Raw genomic sequence first — 18,254 nt, 5'->3', positions numbered from 1 at the left:
CTTCTTCTATCTATCTAGCACAGTTTCAGACAATTCATGGAGATGGGTAGAGATTTCCCTGTGCCTCTGTGCCTGTCCCCAGAGGTTCCTTAGTCTTGGTAGGGGGTAAGGTTGATGCACAACAAGCAGACTGAATTGGCGGCAAGCGGCCGGGTTGCGGTCAGGCACCAGACCCTTTCAGAACTGTGTTTACAGTCAGGTTCAGATGTAACACGACCTTCAGAGGCCATCAACCCCCATCACTAACCAGCCCACAACCACAGTTGGACATTTCAGATTTCTGCAATTCTCTTTTCTATTATGTACATTTCCCAATGGTGGACCTTGCTATTGGCATAACTACTAAGTTAAAGGGGCGCATTATTGTTGAAATCAAGCAAGTTATTGCAAGGTCCTCTTTTTCGATTTTACAAAAATCAATGGAAAGTGTTTGCCTTCTAACTCAAAGCCAAAGTAAGGAGAGAGAGGATTAGGATGTGTAGAATTCTGTTGTTACGTCTGTTGTGGAAGTAGATACGTTGTCAGATTAAAACGTGTAGTCCTTCTGTAAGCATTAGATGGGTGGAGTGTGCTTTGATGGTCCTGTGAGTTCAAGTTTGACAGCTAACATACCAGTGGGGTGTAGGCACCACACAGACTGGGAGGATCCTGTTTACATAGCAGGCTTACTGAAGTGAAAGGTGTGCTTATGGAGTTGTCACTTCAGGTGGGGAGGGAGGGTGTCAGGTTAGCCAGTCCCTGCCACAACCCCGCCTACCAGTTTGTTAGTTTTACTTCAGTGCCAGATGTCTGGATAAAAATATTAATTAGAAGGCCTTAACTTACTTTTAACTTCCACTGAGTAGAGGGAATGTGACTCTCTCTAGGCTCTAAAATCTGTATCCAGTCAAGAAATATTTTTAGGTTTTAACAACAAATGGATAAAAATCCAATTGAAAACGCATTGATATACTGTTGTTGACGGATGAAATGCCCTGAACTTGTTGCAAGCATGTAACTTCTGTTTCTGAAGGAATTCTGTTATTTGTTGCTCCCCGTACAGATGTCCAGGCTCACTTCGATGAAGACTGGCAGCTTGGGCGCATCCAGCGAAACAAGTGGTTCTACAACGCCACCAACGAGGGGGTGATGGGATACAAGCTTCTGGTCCAGACGGGAGACAACGACAACCCCATCAACAAAGACCAGGTAAGAGCAAGAATCGCTAAAAAAAATGGAGCATAACTGTTGAAACAAAAGTTTAACTTTTGAATATGTTGCCTCCACTCTCACTGACTTAGACAAACTTCCATTCTTTTCTTACATTTCTGCAACTTAGACATGAAAACTCAACAACATCTGACTAGCATGTCTCTTGTGTCCACAGCTGTACAGTAACCGGCTCATCGACAGCAATGGTGTCATCAACAGCAAGGCCTTCTACATCTACCTAACCGCGTGGGTCAATGACGACACCTTCGCCTACACGGCGTCGCAGGCCGCGATCCGCCCAGAGCCAGAACAGTGGGGTGTGGATAGAAACGACCATGACAACCTGGACACCATCCCAGAGTATGAGCTTAGAAGTAAGTATATTGTGATACTGTAGTCTAGTATGTTCATATTCAACATTCTCAAAGCCCCTGTTTGAACTTTAAATATACGCTCTAATCTTACTGTGAGGGTTGAAACTTGAAAGATAGCAATGAAAAGGAAAAGTGGGTACAAAAAATGCAATATGCAATTTCTCCACATAAGAGTATAGTTTGTAATAATGTTGTGTTTCTTCCATTGTACAGTTCCCAAGTCCCAGCCCATCAACTACAGCCAGTTCAGTTTCTATGTGAGCGGGTTGAAGGGCACTTCGGAGTACATCCAGCTCATCAAGGAGGTTCGCGAGGTGTGCGAGGAGTCCGAAGTGCCCACGTACCCGCTGGGAGTGCCCTTCACCTACTGGGAGCAGTACATCTTCCTGCGCTACTATCTCATGGTCGCTCTGGCCGCGGTCCTGGCCGCCATCTTTGTCGTGGTCGCCATCGTGATGGTCAACCCGTGGCTGGCCCTGATTGTGGTAAGTCTGTTTTTCCTGTCAAGATTAACAATAAAAGGTACAGGCAGGAAACATGGTGGGAAAAATCGGGAAAGTTTTGATAATTTTTTTTCTGTTTGGTATGGGGTAGATGTCCTTGTCATGCGTTAAGATTGTCCAAATTCTAGTTGATACGATTTGTTTTCTTTTTTGTCCTCTCATATCTTCCACCAGACTTTTCCCACTCTTTGTTCCGGTCTGGTCCTTCCAGTTAAGCTGTGAATGTTCAGGTTTACTGAGTTGTAAAGTGCAGGAAATGGCATGTGCACAGATGTAGTAATTAAAGTGGATTAACAAAATTATGTGATTATTGTAGTGAAGGGAAATTGTGTGAGGATAGGTGGGAAAGCAGGAGGTCCACTAGTCGGTTAACTTAACGAAGTGCAGAGAATTGTGAGACATGTTTCACTCTTGTGGCGCCAGACACCCGTAATTCGATTTCGTCTTCTCAACTTCCCCCGAAAATTGCGCTCCCCCAGAAAGGACTGCCGTGAAACCAGTAGTAAAAAAAAGTGGCCTGTTGTCTGTGTTTTATTGTTCACTTCGACTTGTGTTGTCAACTCAATAATGCATGTGTAGCAGAGGATGAGTAATGCTAATCGGAGCATGTTGCGAAGCTTGTAGGTCGTTAATGCCTGTAATGTGGCCACAGTTTGTTGTTGGTACCATGTTGGGATACACAGACAAAATTCTGAGTCACAGTTGGAATGGGGACAGCCAGGAAAATTCCAAGGATTTTTTCCTATCAGCTGAGGACACCACCCCTTATTCCCATTGACAGGCCTCGGAACAAATTAGTGTTTTGTCTGTTCAAGGAGACTATAACAAGTGGCAGAGATGATTAGGCCTCGGATTTTGCCGGGAGGCTCGTCACGTCAGTCACCCAACAAAGGTGCACTGCTCCTTCGCAATCCCCTCTGCCCCAGGCCCTGCATTGCTGAGATGAATGGGCCGACCTTGCCAGGCTTGCCACCAACACTCCTGTGTTGTTCCCAACTCTCTAATGGCACAGCGGGTTTATGTTGTGCGTCTGTGCATCCCCCTGGGTGGTTTTGTTGTGGAGTGACGTCGCCGTCCTTCCAAAACAAGGCCTGCAGGGCCCATCCCAACTTCTCGGGGAAGACAACGTCCGTCGGCAACAAGTTTGGGGGGAGACTTTCCTTCCAGCAGTCCTGGCTTACCGTTGACAGGCAGACTTTGGTGTCCTGACCCGTAAAGAATCTGATTTATGAGTGGAATACTGAGAGTTGTCAGCTGGGAGCCCCAGGCCTCGGTCCCCCTGTGATTGGCTGTAGGTCCTGATTGCTGGGTTGGAGGGCCGTAATTATGGGGTGCAGGAGAAAGTACACAGAGCTGGGATATAATGTGGGAATGACTGACAGGTGGGACTAGAAGTGTCAGTTTGTTGAGAAGGGAGGCAAAAAAATTATGTTCCCCTTTCCTCCAACCAGCCTTACTGCCTACCAGTGGGCATACTCTTAGAAACAAGCGTTGATTTGTATCGTGTTTGGGAATTTGTGGCAAGTCTAGCTCCAAGTTGAAACGTGCCAGTAACAACTGACGGGTTTTCTGACTGCACTTCCAGGTGTCGGTGCTCGCCATGATGGCGGTGGAACTGTTTGGCGTGATGGGCCTTCTCGGGATCAAGCTCTCCGCCATCCCCGCTGTCATTATCATCGCTTCCGTCGGCATCGGCGTGGAATTCACCGTCCACATATGCTTTGTAAGTATTTCTTCCTTACCCCCGGTTGACAAACATTTTCGACAGCGAAAGACAGCTTGTAACCATTAATGAGTTATTGCAGTGATCAATAATCTTTAACCGGACCAGAAACACCTTGTAATTACGGAGGCATGGGGAATTTATAGCTGTCATTTCCGTTGGAGGTTTGACCCCCGGATGACTCCACTTTGCAGCACAGGTGTAGCTAAAAGTATAGAGTAATGTATTCCAGTGGTGTTGCCAGAGGAGGCACATTATTTATTACTCACTTGTCGAGCTGGGTGGTAAAACAAGAAATTTACAGTTTCTCTCCCCCAAAACAACATTTCGCTGAGTTGCAGTGGTAAATATGGACTGAAGACAAGCTGAAAATTAATTTCACACTTCAGAAGTTTTCCTCAAAAAGATTTTTGGAAGGTTATGTTTTATAGGAAAGTGCTTTGTTGTTTTTGTAACAGGTTATTTTGCCTGGTATTTTGTGGGTATGGAGAAGAATACAATCATATGAACACCTGCAGACTTGTCCTTGCACCTGTAACAATGGTCGCTTTGACTTTGGGAATCGCTGGGAACATTGGCAATCTTAGTCTTGTATTTCAACGTCTTACAGTAAAGTTTAACCTGTCAGTTTAGGTACATGCCACCATGTTGTTTCTGTTCTAGCTTTGTATATTTCTGTCACAGTGTAATAGAATTTTGCCAGGTTTGGAAAAATCTGCAAAGCCATTTTTCATTAATTTTGTTAAACAGAAAATTAAGATTTGATTATAACATCAATACAGAATATTGTTTGATTGCATCAATTTGATACCTTGGTTGTATTCCAGGCATATGTAACATCGTTGGGAGACAGAAACGAGCGAATGGTATCTGCGCTGGAGCACATGATGTCACCGGTTATCGATGGAGCCATCTCAACGCTCCTGGGTGTTGTCATGCTGGCAGGGTCGGAGTTCGAGTTTATCGTCTTGTAAGTCACGCCTTCCTTCAGTACAATATAGTTTACTCAAGGATAGCTCTAAATCCTTCTTAAAATCTCAAGATATTACCTGCCCAAGATTTCAATGAAACCTTGCCTTGCATCAAAGCATTTTGCACAAGGAGGTACATCTTGGTTGTCAACATGTTCACCAAAGCTCTGTGTGGGCTAACTTGGCCCCTGTCCATGGCCCCTGCACAGTTTTGTGGCTTCAAGTTGTTAATGACTTGTTGATGTCTCCGAACTCCTGGATTTACCTGCGGACAGTCTAGCAAGAGTAATATAAGAGCAGTGCATTCTCCTGTCCAGGTAATGAAAAAGTATTCCTGGATGTCAGTCTCTGGGGACAGAAAGTGGCAGTTTATGAGTTGGGTCTAGACAGAGCTCAGTGGGGAGGCAGCCCAGTGTGGGACAATTGTGTATTGGGTGGCTTTTGTTTGGGGGGACTGTCGGGATGGTTTACAGGTTGGAAGGAACGTTTACAGCCAGGCCAGTCAGGAAAGTTTACTGGGCGACTCAAACGTTTACAGGCGAGAGCCGCGGGCCGGGTCTGAAGAGATCCAGATTGGAGAAATGTTATGGTTGGCAACTCTGCCTGCCAAACAGGAGAATTTTTTTTCTTTTTAGTTATAGGCTGTAGGCAGAGTGGAACAGACTTGTTGATGGTATCCAAAGTTCAAGGAAGGAGTGTTGAACTGGATTGAACCCTCCACAGGGGAGGATGACGAACTTAAGTAAAAGCAACTGGAGCTGATTTGCCAGGATCACAGAGTGAATCCTCCACACTGACTTTGTGAGGCCTCCGGGATAGCGTAGACCCTGGTGCTGAGTTCTTAACTATTTCCAGGAGTAATTGCACCTAAAGATAGCAAACTTTGAAAAACACAGTACTGTGCCTGATCCCCTCCCCGCTGTAAAGGTTGTTGCCCTGACAACCTTCTGCTCGTATTCCTGCCCCCATCGCCACCCCCCATGGAGAAAGCTGAAGCAAAGTCAGATATTTGTAAGTGTGTGTAAGAAGGAGAAGTTTGTTGGCATAGTTTACGGGCACTTTTATCATGCCTATGGTTTTGTCAGTGGCTTGGCCAAACTTGGAAGGAGCCCTGTTGTCATTGCTGTAGCAGCAACAAGCTACTGTCGCCAGCTGCCCCATGGTGTCTCCCGCTTTGCTTATGTAGTTGAAGGGATAAAATTTTCCAGATGACGGCCTTGCCTTAAAAATCGTTAATGATGGGGTGTAGCAGAAGAAAATGGCTTTGTTGCTAGGTTTACATTTGATTGTTGTTTGTCTTCACGTTACGATCGCCCTCCCGTTCGGATTTCAGTGCGGATTTGCTCCAATCCTAGCTCTGGTTTCTAGCAAACTGGCCTCAATTAAAAGTATATCTTGTGGAACCCAATATTTCTTGGCTGGTAATGGGAGGGCTTGGGGTAATCATACTGGGTGGTTGGGGAGTCCCAGCACGTGTTGGCCTTGCTATATTTTTGTACCCCTTTCAGCCCTTCAACCCAAATCTGTGTTGGCTGTCGCCTGCCAAATCCAAGTTGACAGGCTCCATAATGATATGCTTGTGCCACACATTTTTGCTAATTTGTTCCCAAGCTGCTCCCAGACTTTAATTGGCTTGTAAGGTCCGTTTTGTGACATCTGTGGGTGAGGGGGGCCCAGCGCTGACACAGGAGTGGGGGCGGGGCAGGTAGGGTGGGGGAGGGCTGACTTCTGGGGTCACTGTGTCAGCCCAGTGACAATTTCCAAATTAGAAAATCAAGTTTGAGGAGATGCCTCCCAGGCTGCCACTTGTAGTTGACAGCACTTGTAGGGACCAACCGTTACGTCTTCTGTGAAAGGTGAGGAAGAAGGGAGCTCTACCCTCTGTAACTTGCTTTAATTTACTGCTTCCCTTATTTCCCAACAATCAAACATGACTTGGCAGATTTTTATCATAAGATTGAGTTGTCATATCCACACTTGAGACACCCAACTCTCTTCCCCAAGGGAGTTGACTGTTTCCTCCCTGCTGTAGAATTCTAGTAGAATTCCCCCTCCTGAGGCCCCTCCAAGTTGCAACAGTGTAGAATTCCACTGGCAGTTGGGTCCGCTCAGCCCTGGGTGGGAAAGATAATCTGTTTTGGGGAAAATGTCAGCAGCACATGGAGGCAGGCTGGCTGTGGCATGGCTGTGTATTTTTCTTGGTTCTTGTTTCATGGAGGAGCACAGATGGTTCCCACATTTCAGGCTGGTGGGGGAGGGGCTTTGCTTGCCTTGGTGTTCCCCAGGTCCCTCCCTGCTTCTGCATAAACCCCCAGCTTGTTTATGTAGCATCTCCATCAAGCCTACATCCCCCAAATTGGGCTGTTCTGAAAAGCACAAGTTTTGAAGCACAAGGTGATGTGAATAGCGCATTGCAAGCCCCTTGTCTGTTAGCCTAGCTTGCCGTGTGAGCGGCGTATGCCACGATACCACGGGAGCAGCATATGGCCTTGTAGGTGATGCCTCAGCGGGACAGAGAGTGTGTCGGGACATTTGGAAGGATTTGTGGGGGCAGGAAATGGGCCAGAATGTTTATTTAGCGAGCAGCCATATTCATCTCTGTTTCAGAGTAGCCAAAGTTCAGGCCAGTGGGGTCCTATCAACCCTACCACCAGCCATGACACACCCAGTAGAAAATACTGGCGCACTTTTTATTGACCAACAGGGGAGGGAGATAACACAGATTCAGCTGCCTTGTAAACTGTCAGCTTTATCAAGTATCAGTCATGTGCAGATCACAAAGTCTAAGCCAACAGCAGTTTGGGATAATATGTATTAAAGGAAAGGAAGACCCTAAAAGGACAGACAGAGGCAGTGTGTGTTGGGGTTCTGACCAGTTGTTTATCCTGGCTTGCTCTGGAGACTGTCATCTGAGCATTCCTCACAATCCAACATAAATAAATCAGCAGTAAACAAGTCAGTCCCCCATAAATGTTCTCTTGTCAGTCCCTCTGATGTGGTGCAGAAATGATGAAGTTGTGGGAACTGTTGTCAGGGAACAGGAATTGTTATGTGTTAGCTTTTCCCTGAGTTTCTCTCTGAGAGGGGAGGTGGATTTGTAAGCTTGCAGAGGGGAGTAGTGTAGAAGTTGTGCTGAGGCTGCACCTCAGATGGCATGCTGTGTTGATAGGCCTGTCTGCCAGGCCTGGAAAGGGTGCTGCAGATCAGTGGTGTTTAGAGGAGAGTCATGAAGGAATGGGGAGAGGGGAAACAGCTTCCAGCAGGTTGTGGATGCCCTGTTTATGTTACTTGTCCAGGGGCAGTACGGCAGGGCCTGTGTGGCCCCTCGGTGTTGTTCTGGGGGCCACCATTGCCAGGCTACAGGCACTGACCCCAGCCTTTTGGGTGAAGTGACCCCTTTTCTGTAGAGGCAGTTGTGTGGGGAGAATTTATGCCAGGTTTGATGCAGCGCCACATTTACTGGAGTTGTTATCACTAATGTGGCCTGACATCTGCTTGCAGCCAGGAGGACTGGAAGTCCCAGTGGGTGGCCTGGGGGTGCCCCTCTAATAAGGAGGGAGGGGGTCGTGGCCCCTTCTGTGGACACTGTGCCCCCCTCCCCCTCTACCCCACTGGCCCCACACAGTGCCTGCCCAGTCTTGGTGCATGGTTGCAGCCTGAGGCCAGTGATGCTATCAGCTTTCCTGGCTGGACCTGTTGTAGGCAGCAGGCTGTGGAATGGGGGCAGCCCCAGCCTGGCAGGAAGCCTTACTCCTGTCAGGACCCTCATACCTGCCCCAACCTCCCGGTGGCTACAAGTCTGTAATAAAGGAAACACCCTGTCGTTTGTGTTACACTGTTTAGGTCTGTTGTAAAAACACGCTTGTCCTCTACAGACATATTTGTTTGTATTTTGGCTATTATAAACCACACAGGAGACCCTGGTTGCTTTTATCCCAGAGGAATGACGTGTTTTCATTTAAAGGTGCAATTAGAATAAACCCTAAACCCCCCCTGCCTCACTTCCTTCCCCCAGCAGGCTGTTGTTTATGTAGGCAAAACTAGGCCAGGCTTGACAGCTTCAAAGTGCTCAGGCATATTTGTGTAAGCAAGCTACAGTCTCATTAGGTAATTCGAAAGAATAACCATATTTTATAGCCACCGTCTGCATGATGTGTCAGTAGTCAGTTCTGCCACCTATCAGTTGTGGAAGAGTGTTTTTCCAAAGGTACACTTGAAGCGGAGTCTTTGGTGAAGTCCTCTGGGATATGTGGTTTTATTGGGGGTCAGGCATTCCAATGCTGGCCTAACTGATAGGGGAGATCCATGTGTAACAACTAGCCCCCAAAATAACTTAGAATAAACTAAGAGCAGTGGCGGTATCAGCTATCAGCAACATGAAAGGTGCCCTAGGTTGGGAGTCAAAGCAATCCAGCGGCTATACCAGCGTAGCTCTTGGTGGGCAAGCAGCCTGGCTGAGAGAAGCGGAATGTTGGTCTTTATGTGTGGTCTATGTTGGCAAGCATCATACATGGATTATGTAACACCTCAGCTGGAAGTGTTGAATGGAATAACACAGCAAAATGTTCCCAACATGATATTGGCTAGATTACCTCTATATGATGTAATGTTCATATTTGTCGCAAAGGTCCTTGAGACATTTCTTGTAGATAATGTTGTGTTGCCCACGACATGTGAAAACTTGCTAAGATTTGCTCTTACCATTGTTGACTAGTAACCATTGGAGTTGAAATTCTCTCCTAACCTTACCTGTATCAATGGCTTTATAATGGCCAACTAAAAAGTGCCTGAAAATGTACTGATCAAAACTTTCTCTTTTGATATTTCGGCAGGTATTTCTTCTACGTGCTGGTGGCGCTGGTGATCATCGGCCTGCTAAACGGCTTGATTCTCCTCCCCGTACTCCTGTCGTTGATCGGACCCGGCCCGGAAGTCAAACCCGCGAACAACGCCACGCATCTCCCGACACCGACGCCGCCTCCCACACCGCCGTTTGAGACCGGCGTGCCCATGGACACGTATCCCAGGGTGCAGCGGTCAGACTCGTTAGGGTCCGATCTCTTCAACAACGAGATTGCGTTCTCCGGCCTCGGGGACCAGTACCTCCAGCAGAGGCATTCAGACATCGTGGTGTCACCTGAGGTCACGGTGGAAACAGGCTACCTGCGCTGCGGCCCAAAGCGGACAAAATATAACGCCCCGGTAAGTACACGTAACACAATTGTACTTAAAAGAACATGCCGCTAACTACCTTTATATTCACTGTCTCACCCTTTGTACTGTTGATGAAGCTGGTAGACCGTGTAGAAAATTAGACAAAATAGATTATTAAAACAGCCTAAAAATACGACTTTTGAGCAAAAGGTCTAAATTGAGAGACAAAAAGCCACACTGTAGGAAAAAAATTTGTCCCCCCCATCAAGACTAGAGACAGCTGAAGAATATCCGCTGGTTGATGTTGGCATGCATGCAGTCACCTGCCTTGTTTTCTTGGCTTATGTTGCCTGGCAGATAGCATCAGAGTAGGGCCAAACCTCCCCCTGTCTGGCCTGTACAGTCCAGTTGCTGGTTGTGGCTCTAAGCTCCCCCTCTAATGTTTGATTCAGCTGTTAGCTATTCAGACCCTCCAGTATTTTCCTTTCTTGCTCTGGTGCCACCTTGGCCCAGGAGATAAGATCTGCACTTTCCAGTGCATTACACAAGGATAAGGAGAGATTTTTGGATATTATTAGAAGTTGGGTGGGTCTTAAAAGGGGCAGCAGAGCTTGTATAATGACAAACTAACTAGAATGATGTAGCCCTGCATCTGAAACAGTTTTAAGTTTCCTCCATTGATGCTGTTCTGTTGTTTCCTCTGTTGCGATTGTCAATATAACAAAAGGCAATGTGGCTTGCAGTTCTTTGCATGCTTGATAGGGGGCTGGGTATGTGACAGTATGGTGTATGTAATTCATTTGCTTCAGTCCCACAATGTGTTGAGAGTACATTGTAACCTTTTGTTTTCCTTCTTCCTTATTTTCTGTAGGTGAGGCCAACAGAAAGACAGACAAATAGACCAAAACGGCCGCCCAAGAGCAAGTCCCGCGCCTACCAACAACCGTCGCATCATGTGACGACCGTCACCGCCACAACGTCTGTGACTGTACAGATTGGCCAACCCACAGACGACGCGTCAGCGGACTCCTATAGATACTCAAAACGACGGCGGGACGACGTACCCAAGTTGTATGAACTGGAGTATAATTCTTCAGATTCAAGTAGAAGCAGTGAGAAATAGGTGGGTTTTCATTTTCTTATGTTCCACCTTTTCACAATTTCCCCCTTTTAAACTCAATCTTGCTACCTTTGTCATGCTGTGTTGGTTAATATGTTGCTAATTAAAATTTTTTTTTTTTTTCATGTTCTGCAGGTTTCCATGCTGTACAGTCAGTAGGGTAGGAAAATGTGGAAGAAGTGAACTCAGGGCAAGTAACAGTTGATCGATGAGATTTCTTGAAGACTTTGATTTTTATGAAGAGCGTTTTTTGTGAAAGAGTGAAGTATAGTACTTGGTAAAGTTTATTTATTTATGATCAGGACTTTGTACCACTGCCTATAAACCCACGAACACATTCATTCATTCACCATGTAAACTATAACAGTGCTCCTTCCCGCTACATTATTAGTGTAAAATCCTCTTTTGCAAGTTTGTGGAACCCATACAAGGTGTAGAATACATCTGTATTGATGGAAGGACTTGGAAAAGAGCATATCAATGTATTGTAGTTTGGAGGGGCACTGATAGTAAGCCAGTGATTATAATAATTATGATAGTGCCAGAATTTTGTAAATTTTGTGAAAATAATGCTGTATGAATAAGTCCTGCGATAATGTCGTATAAGGATCCGCCAGGGCAATTGTCGTGGAAGTGTTGAAAATTTCTCAGCTTCTCGTATAAGTATCTAAGTATATATAGATATATCTATAAATATATATATATTATATATATATATTATATTATCATCCGAAACTCAGTCCAGTAACAGTCCCCCTATGAAATAATGATGCACATATACACCATGTAAGGAAATTGTGGTACAGTGTAATTAAAGATACAGTGTAAAAGAGGCATGGAAGCCATGCCGTCTGTTGTATTATATTGACATATTTGCACACTGTATAGAGATTTGAAATTAACATCAGAGTTATCCATACATGCCTTTGTATTCTTTGATATCGTCGCTGTCAAAACTTTTGTTATTGTTTAATGGTAGTTGAAATCCTTGCCTTGTCAATTTTACCTCAGTTTCGTTGTAATGTTGCAGATTCATTTAGCCTTAGTTGAGCAGCATGTCTTATCATATGTTCTTGTTTCTTTGCTTAGCCAAACTGTATTCAGTCTAGCAAAATACTATCTAGAGTTGGAAGAGTTCTCAGTTGCCATAATAGTACGATTAGACTGGTCTGTACCTTGCATTTTGGTGGCACCTCAAAAGGGGAGCCTTTTGTAATGTTATTGTGAAACCAATGCTACCACTGTAATTGTTAGCTTACATTTCACCTTGCACGTACCTTGTTCCTGATTTTAAGTTACTGCCACCTCTTTTTCCTCCTACAGTTACCCCTAACAGCAATGTTACTCACATTGAGTCATATTCTTTTGTAAATTATTTATATAAAGGTCTATTTTTGTAGTGTACAGAGTAGTAGAGAAGCACACTCATCGTGACAGATCGATTATATTTTTAAAGAGTTTTATATATATAATGTTATTATGCCTCATTTCTTTTTGTTTTCTTAGAGCCACAACTAGCCATAGTAGGACATTACTGTTGTATTTAAAAGTTCCTGGACCGTGCCGGAAAGAGTTTGTGAAAGATGTGTAAAGACTTCGGCACAGCGGTCCATACACTTTGTATTGGTTGAAGTATGCCATGATGTACTAGATTAGGCCGGACCTGGTGTAAGGTCCCCAATGTTTTGAACAGAAAGTTTCAATCTAACAAAGATAAAATAAAACAGGAAAAATGTTTGAAATAATCCTCCTTGTGTGTGTGTTGTTTGCTTCATCAAGTAGAAATCAGTAATGGTGATAAGGCCACACCAATTTTATTTCTTGGTTCACAGATTCGCTCGCTCCAATTTTTTGGAAAAAATATAAATTAAAAATAAAAATTACCACTCAGCAAATTTTCACCATTAATGAAACTATTCACCAACATTCTGGTTTAGCAAATTGGCCTTTATATTATAAGCTCCTTAAAATGTGGGTATTATTATTGCAGTTATATTTTTCATTCATGAAAAATGGGACAAACATAAAAACTGACACTACTTTTGTAATTTTCAATGAACAGGTGCTGTTACTGTACAGTAATAGTGTTTTTGTACCTTTTTCAAGCTGAAAACTTTTTATTCTTTTATGTCTTGGATGAGCCCTTACCTTTACCCCAACCATTTTACAATTTTTATTTCGCCCTCTCGCTCCATATTTTTTATGAAAAAATCCGTGAACCAAGAAATTAAATTGGTGTGGCCTAAGGATTAACAGTCAAGTCTAGTCTAAGATGGCATTTTGTAGACTACTAGGATCCTGAATCTGGCAGCTGTTGTACCCACCATTCCAGGACACAGACTGGCAAAAAAGTCTGTCAAAGTCAGCTTCACTCATTCAGGGGAGGAGGAAGACTGAATTTAAATGAGCACAAAATCTCGACAAGTAGAGCTTAGGCTCTGGCTGTTTGTCATGTCTGGTGGCCACGAGACATAAACAAAGAAAACTACAAAATAAAAAGTCAGATAAAAACACCCAAAATTAAAAATATTAAAAAAAAAACTGCTGGAGCCTAACCTCTGCTTTGAGACCTTAAGTGCCAACTCAAATTTTTGTTTTCATTCAAATTCAGCCACAGCCTAACCTCTGCTTGTAGAGTTCTCCAAGCCCCTGTTAAGGCCACACCAATTTAATTTCTTGGTTCACGGATTTTTTCATAAAAAATGTGGAGCGAGAGGGCGAAATAAAAATAAAAATAAAAATTGTAAAATGGTTGGGGTAAAGGTAACGGCTAATCCAAAACATAAAGAAAAAAAGGTTTAAGCTTGAAAAAAGTACAAAAACACTATTCTTGTACAGTAACAGCACCTGTACCCACACTTTAAGGAGCTTATAATATAAAGGCCAATTTGCTACACCAGAAAGTTGGTGAATGGTTTCATTAATGGTAAAAATTTGCTGAGTGGTAATTTTTATTTTATTTTCCAAAAAATAGGAGCGAGCGAATCCGTGAACCAAGAAATTAAATTGGTGTGGCCTAATGTGGAAATATCCATATTTCCCCCCACAACCAAAATGTAGAAGGGTGCTCATGATTGTACTACAGTTTTCTAGGAAGGCACCAGGGCTAGTTGCCCCACCTTTTGCAATATCAACCAAGAGATAAGCAGTGCCATGATAGCATTTCATCCTTCTGACCATCACAGATGCCCTGTCAGAAAAAGTAGACAGCCCAGGGTTGTCTCTCCATCCCAGGGAAATTTGATTGTTGGGACCTGACAAAATATACCTCATCTGTCCCTCAAATCCTAACTTCATGGCGTGAAATAGGTGGAAATTTATTTCTGTAAGCGAAAAATGACAAATTTAACAACAAAAATTGACAATATAGGCTCCCAGACAATGAGTGTGACAGAAGAGATTGTAAAGGCTTAAGCTGGAGACAGCCCTGGGACAGCCTGCAGTCAATTTTTGCCTTCCCCACATCTGCTTGAACCTTAAAACATCCTTAAAACAGCAGATGGACATGACAGAGACAGACAGAGGTTATGGTCTCGTTCCGGTATTACTCCGCCGGTGGACACTCAAACGTAGATCCTTCCAAAATATAAATGGGGCCCAAAATCGTGTGTTTATGTAGGTGATAAATTGCCTTTTATCGCCCCCATGTCATATCGAAGGATTTGAGATGAAAGGTTGTGTATTTCTGACAGGATCAGTTGGAAAAGTTTCGGCATTCGGGCGATTCTCGGACGTGTACGTTTGTTTGTCCTGAGTAATGCGGTAAGCGGGTCACTGAAGGAAAGCCCCACTTTCTGGATAGTTTTTCTGTGCAGTTATAGATATTATAAAAATCGATCCATCGGTCAGATTTTGAGGGTATTTTTTTTATTGATTACTGGATAAGTGCTCTTGTGATAGAAATTAAAACATCTCCAGCAGAACGGTTTCTTTATTGGATTTTCGCCCATTAAAGTTGCATAATAATACGTTGTTTTCAATGAGAGAGCAAAAGTCCGGAATGAGACCTTAATAAAAATGAAAAATACCTGGATGTCAGGCTTGTCATGTGGCCTGAGCAGGCCTCAGTCTGAGCTGCCCCAGGTGGGCCCAAAACTCTCCACTGGGTGATGGAAGTACAGAGATGGTTGGATCAGGTTTGGTCTCTCATACTCACTTGTCATTTTGTAACCTCCAAGCAGATGCTCAAAGCCTGCTCTCAGCATTTTGTCCCAACACAACAACCAAGGAGCTACATAAGGCTGGATACCAGGCAAACCGTCCCTACCCTAAGATGTTTTAGCAAGGAGAAACAATGGGGAATCGGACATAAGCAGATTGATAACAGGCCAAATTAGTCTCTAACAGACTCCTTGGCTTGCTATAAAAATTGGCCTAAAAATAGGGATCATAATTTGCCAGGCTGATATGCCTGCCAGCTTGGGTTGCCAACATGTAGCACTAACTCCACTGGCATATCATTATCAGCTAACCCAACTCAGTTGACCCAAGGAGTCTGGTAGAGACTAAAAAAGATTTGTAATGAATCAAAAACTATTTGTTCAACTCTATTTGACAATAATGACTATCAATGCCATGGACATGGGTGTTCCAAAGAAATTATAGTTTAATATAACACCTTATGGGGTTAAGAATCCAATAAGATTCTGCCCTGATACCTGGTTGCCAAGGTAACCACCTACAGCCCCACCCTGCTTTGAGTAGACCTGAGGACCCCCCGGTCAGGTCATAGGGATTAGACAGAGATGCACAACAAGGATGTCCGTAGACCCAACACTTCCTATTTACAAGGTTGGCTCCAAAGAGAAATAATCCTCATTTGACACTTGTCCCCCACTTACCCACTCCCATTAATCCGGAATCCTTTCTTCCATAGAGAAACAAAATAACGGCTTTGCCACCACTTCAGCTCGGATGTTCCCCTATTGTTTGTGACAGGAATACATGTCCAGCTAACTTCCTCTGTATAATGGAAGATAAACCTGTTATGTGTGGGCTTGACACAGTGCGTACTTTTGATGGGAGCCGAACGCACACAGCCAGTGAGCAGGGGATCCGGAACACCTTTGTTCAGGTTTGGGCAAGGAAAACATTGGCTTAACCCATCTCCGGACACATCCCTTCCTTAATTATGACATTTTTGGGCTTTCTGTGGACCTTGGGAAGCTTCTAGGGATCAAAGCTCAGAGGCTGCACCGCTGACACCAATCTGACTGAACATGTCAAACTATGACAGGAACATGTGGAGCTTTCCTTTCAACGATTTGAGCGGTAGCTTCCTTGTCACACGACCAGTTGGGCTTTTTTGATGATGACACGTCATATTTGTAACATTGTTACTTGTTCCTTCAGGCTGGTCACAAGGTATGCCCATCACAAAAAAAAGGCACGTTAAAGCCTGACTTGTTGCTTGAGTCCACTATGGAGGCTAGCAAAGCAGGTGTATACAGTTTGTATTGCAGATCAATTGACCAAACACTTGTTGAGCATGCTTTAACCTGGTAAGGTCTTCAAGTTTGGGAAGATGGAAGGATTGAATCAACTTCTGAGTTAAATCAAGAGTCTGAATACTTCCGTATAAGAGTCAAATAAAAAAAAAGAAAAGATATTATGATAAGGAGGGATGTCAAACTGTACCGGTGAAACATTGAAGCTTTGTTGTGGATTCAGCAACAAGAAAAATATGAAGCTTGAAGTTGAAGAGGTAATGCATTGTCTTGTCTAAATTCCTGGTGCCTTTTGAAATTGTAAGTGACCAAATTTCATCCTTCAGCACTCAACTTTATGAAAAGTATATAACTCAAACTGCAAGAGTTTAAATTTTGAAACAACCACCAAAATTCATATTTCAAGGACTTTTTGATACATTGTCTCCAAGCCCTTTTTTTCTTTTTCTCAAATCCTGGAAGATTTCAAAGCAAGAGAGGAGGTATATTATTAACTGGTATCCTTGCTGTCTGATGTGCTCGAAGATGAAACACTTCAGCTGTGCAGTCCTGGCTGGCCTATGGTATGATTTGCTCAAGTCTTGTCTTGGTCTTTCAAGGGAGTATGCATGATTGCCCTTTAAATTTCTGGATTGCTTAGACAAGCTATTTTGATTCCCCTTATTTTATATACTTACACATCTAATATATATATATATATATATATGTATGTATGTATGTATGTATGTATGTATGTATGTATGTATGTATGTATGTATGTATGTATGTATGTATGTATATATATATATATATATATATATATATATATATATATATATATATATATATATATATATATATATATGTGGGAAAGCCAAACCTCAACATTTGAATGAGTCAAAAAGACTTGTAATATGAAAGAATGGATAGCTTATTTGTTTAACATTTGAAAGATATAAGTGTATAGAAAATACCCTTGAAATTACCTAATGATACTAATAATCAAGAAGGAACTTTTATCATATGCATTTCAATTGGGATCCTATGGCCAATGACACAAGCTATACAGGTGTAGTGATAAAGATATATTCTTTTATGTACCAAACTACCCTATTTCTTCTGCTAGACTCTAAAGACTATATTATTCTGTAACTTTCATATTTGAAGACCAGATCCAAAGGGGAACACACATGTAGGAAGTTGGAGATACATGTACATGTTGTGGAAAGTCCAAGTGACATGATTTTCGTGCCTCCACTAAGTGCCCCTCTCAGCCCATTAGAATGAGTGACAACAGTTTATTGCTTTGAGTTGTGCGCCTGACGTTGAAAGACAAGTGTGGACTGGTCCCACAAGACACATTCCTGACGAAATGCGACACCCAGAAAGTAGATCTTGGAAGCGCTGGGGGCCTGCCCATGGTTCCACCTGTTTCCTGCACACTCAGGGCGACACCTGGTCGACAAGGTGGTCGTTTAGTTGTTTCCATCCGAGTCTCTAGGTGGTTGGAATAATATATAGTCTCTACCAGCCTAACTATGCTTGCCATAGGGAGAATAGTTTGGCTACTGCACCATAGGGATTTGCAATTAGGGAAATGATAATTTTTGCCAAATTCTACTATCCATAATACCTTAGGAAGATATGATAGAGGCTAGGAAAATAGTAAATAACAGCCAATTCGGGTGAATGGTTTACCAGAGGTAGTCAGTACCAGACTGACTATGCTGGCTATTATAGGGAGAATAATTTTCCAGGGGAGTTTTGCTAACAGAGAAGTTGGTTGACCGAA

General features: G+C 43.4%; 1 protein-coding gene across 4 annotated transcripts in view; it reads left to right on the top strand.

Annotated features, from left to right (window-relative positions):
- LOC118431315 (protein patched homolog 1-like) overlaps positions 1–12,781 on the top strand; it is a 61,328-nt gene extending 48,547 nt beyond the window's left edge. For all 4 annotated transcript variants that reach the window (XM_035842435.1, XM_035842436.1, XM_035842434.1 and 1 more), the window contains exons 15-22: positions 1,043–1,188; positions 1,367–1,565; positions 1,779–2,050; positions 3,654–3,791; positions 4,619–4,761; positions 9,595–9,964; positions 10,788–11,039; positions 11,172–12,781. In XM_035842435.1, coding sequence (XP_035698328.1) covers positions 1,043–1,188; positions 1,367–1,565; positions 1,779–2,050; positions 3,654–3,791; positions 4,619–4,761; positions 9,595–9,964; positions 10,788–11,039 — 1,520 coding nt within the window. In that variant the 3' untranslated portion in view covers positions 11,172–12,781. The remainder of the gene's footprint in view (positions 1–1,042; positions 1,189–1,366; positions 1,566–1,778; positions 2,051–3,653; positions 3,792–4,618; positions 4,762–9,594; positions 9,965–10,787; positions 11,040–11,171) is intronic.
- Positions 12,782–18,254: the final 5,473 nt, after the last annotated feature.

This window comes from Branchiostoma floridae, chromosome 15 (genome assembly GCF_000003815.2).
Source record: "Branchiostoma floridae strain S238N-H82 chromosome 15, Bfl_VNyyK, whole genome shotgun sequence".
Taxonomy (NCBI): domain Eukaryota; kingdom Metazoa; phylum Chordata; class Leptocardii; order Amphioxiformes; family Branchiostomatidae; genus Branchiostoma; species Branchiostoma floridae.
The sequence above is the reverse complement of the archived record's forward strand: the minus strand, read 5'-3'. Positions and strand labels throughout refer to the sequence as shown.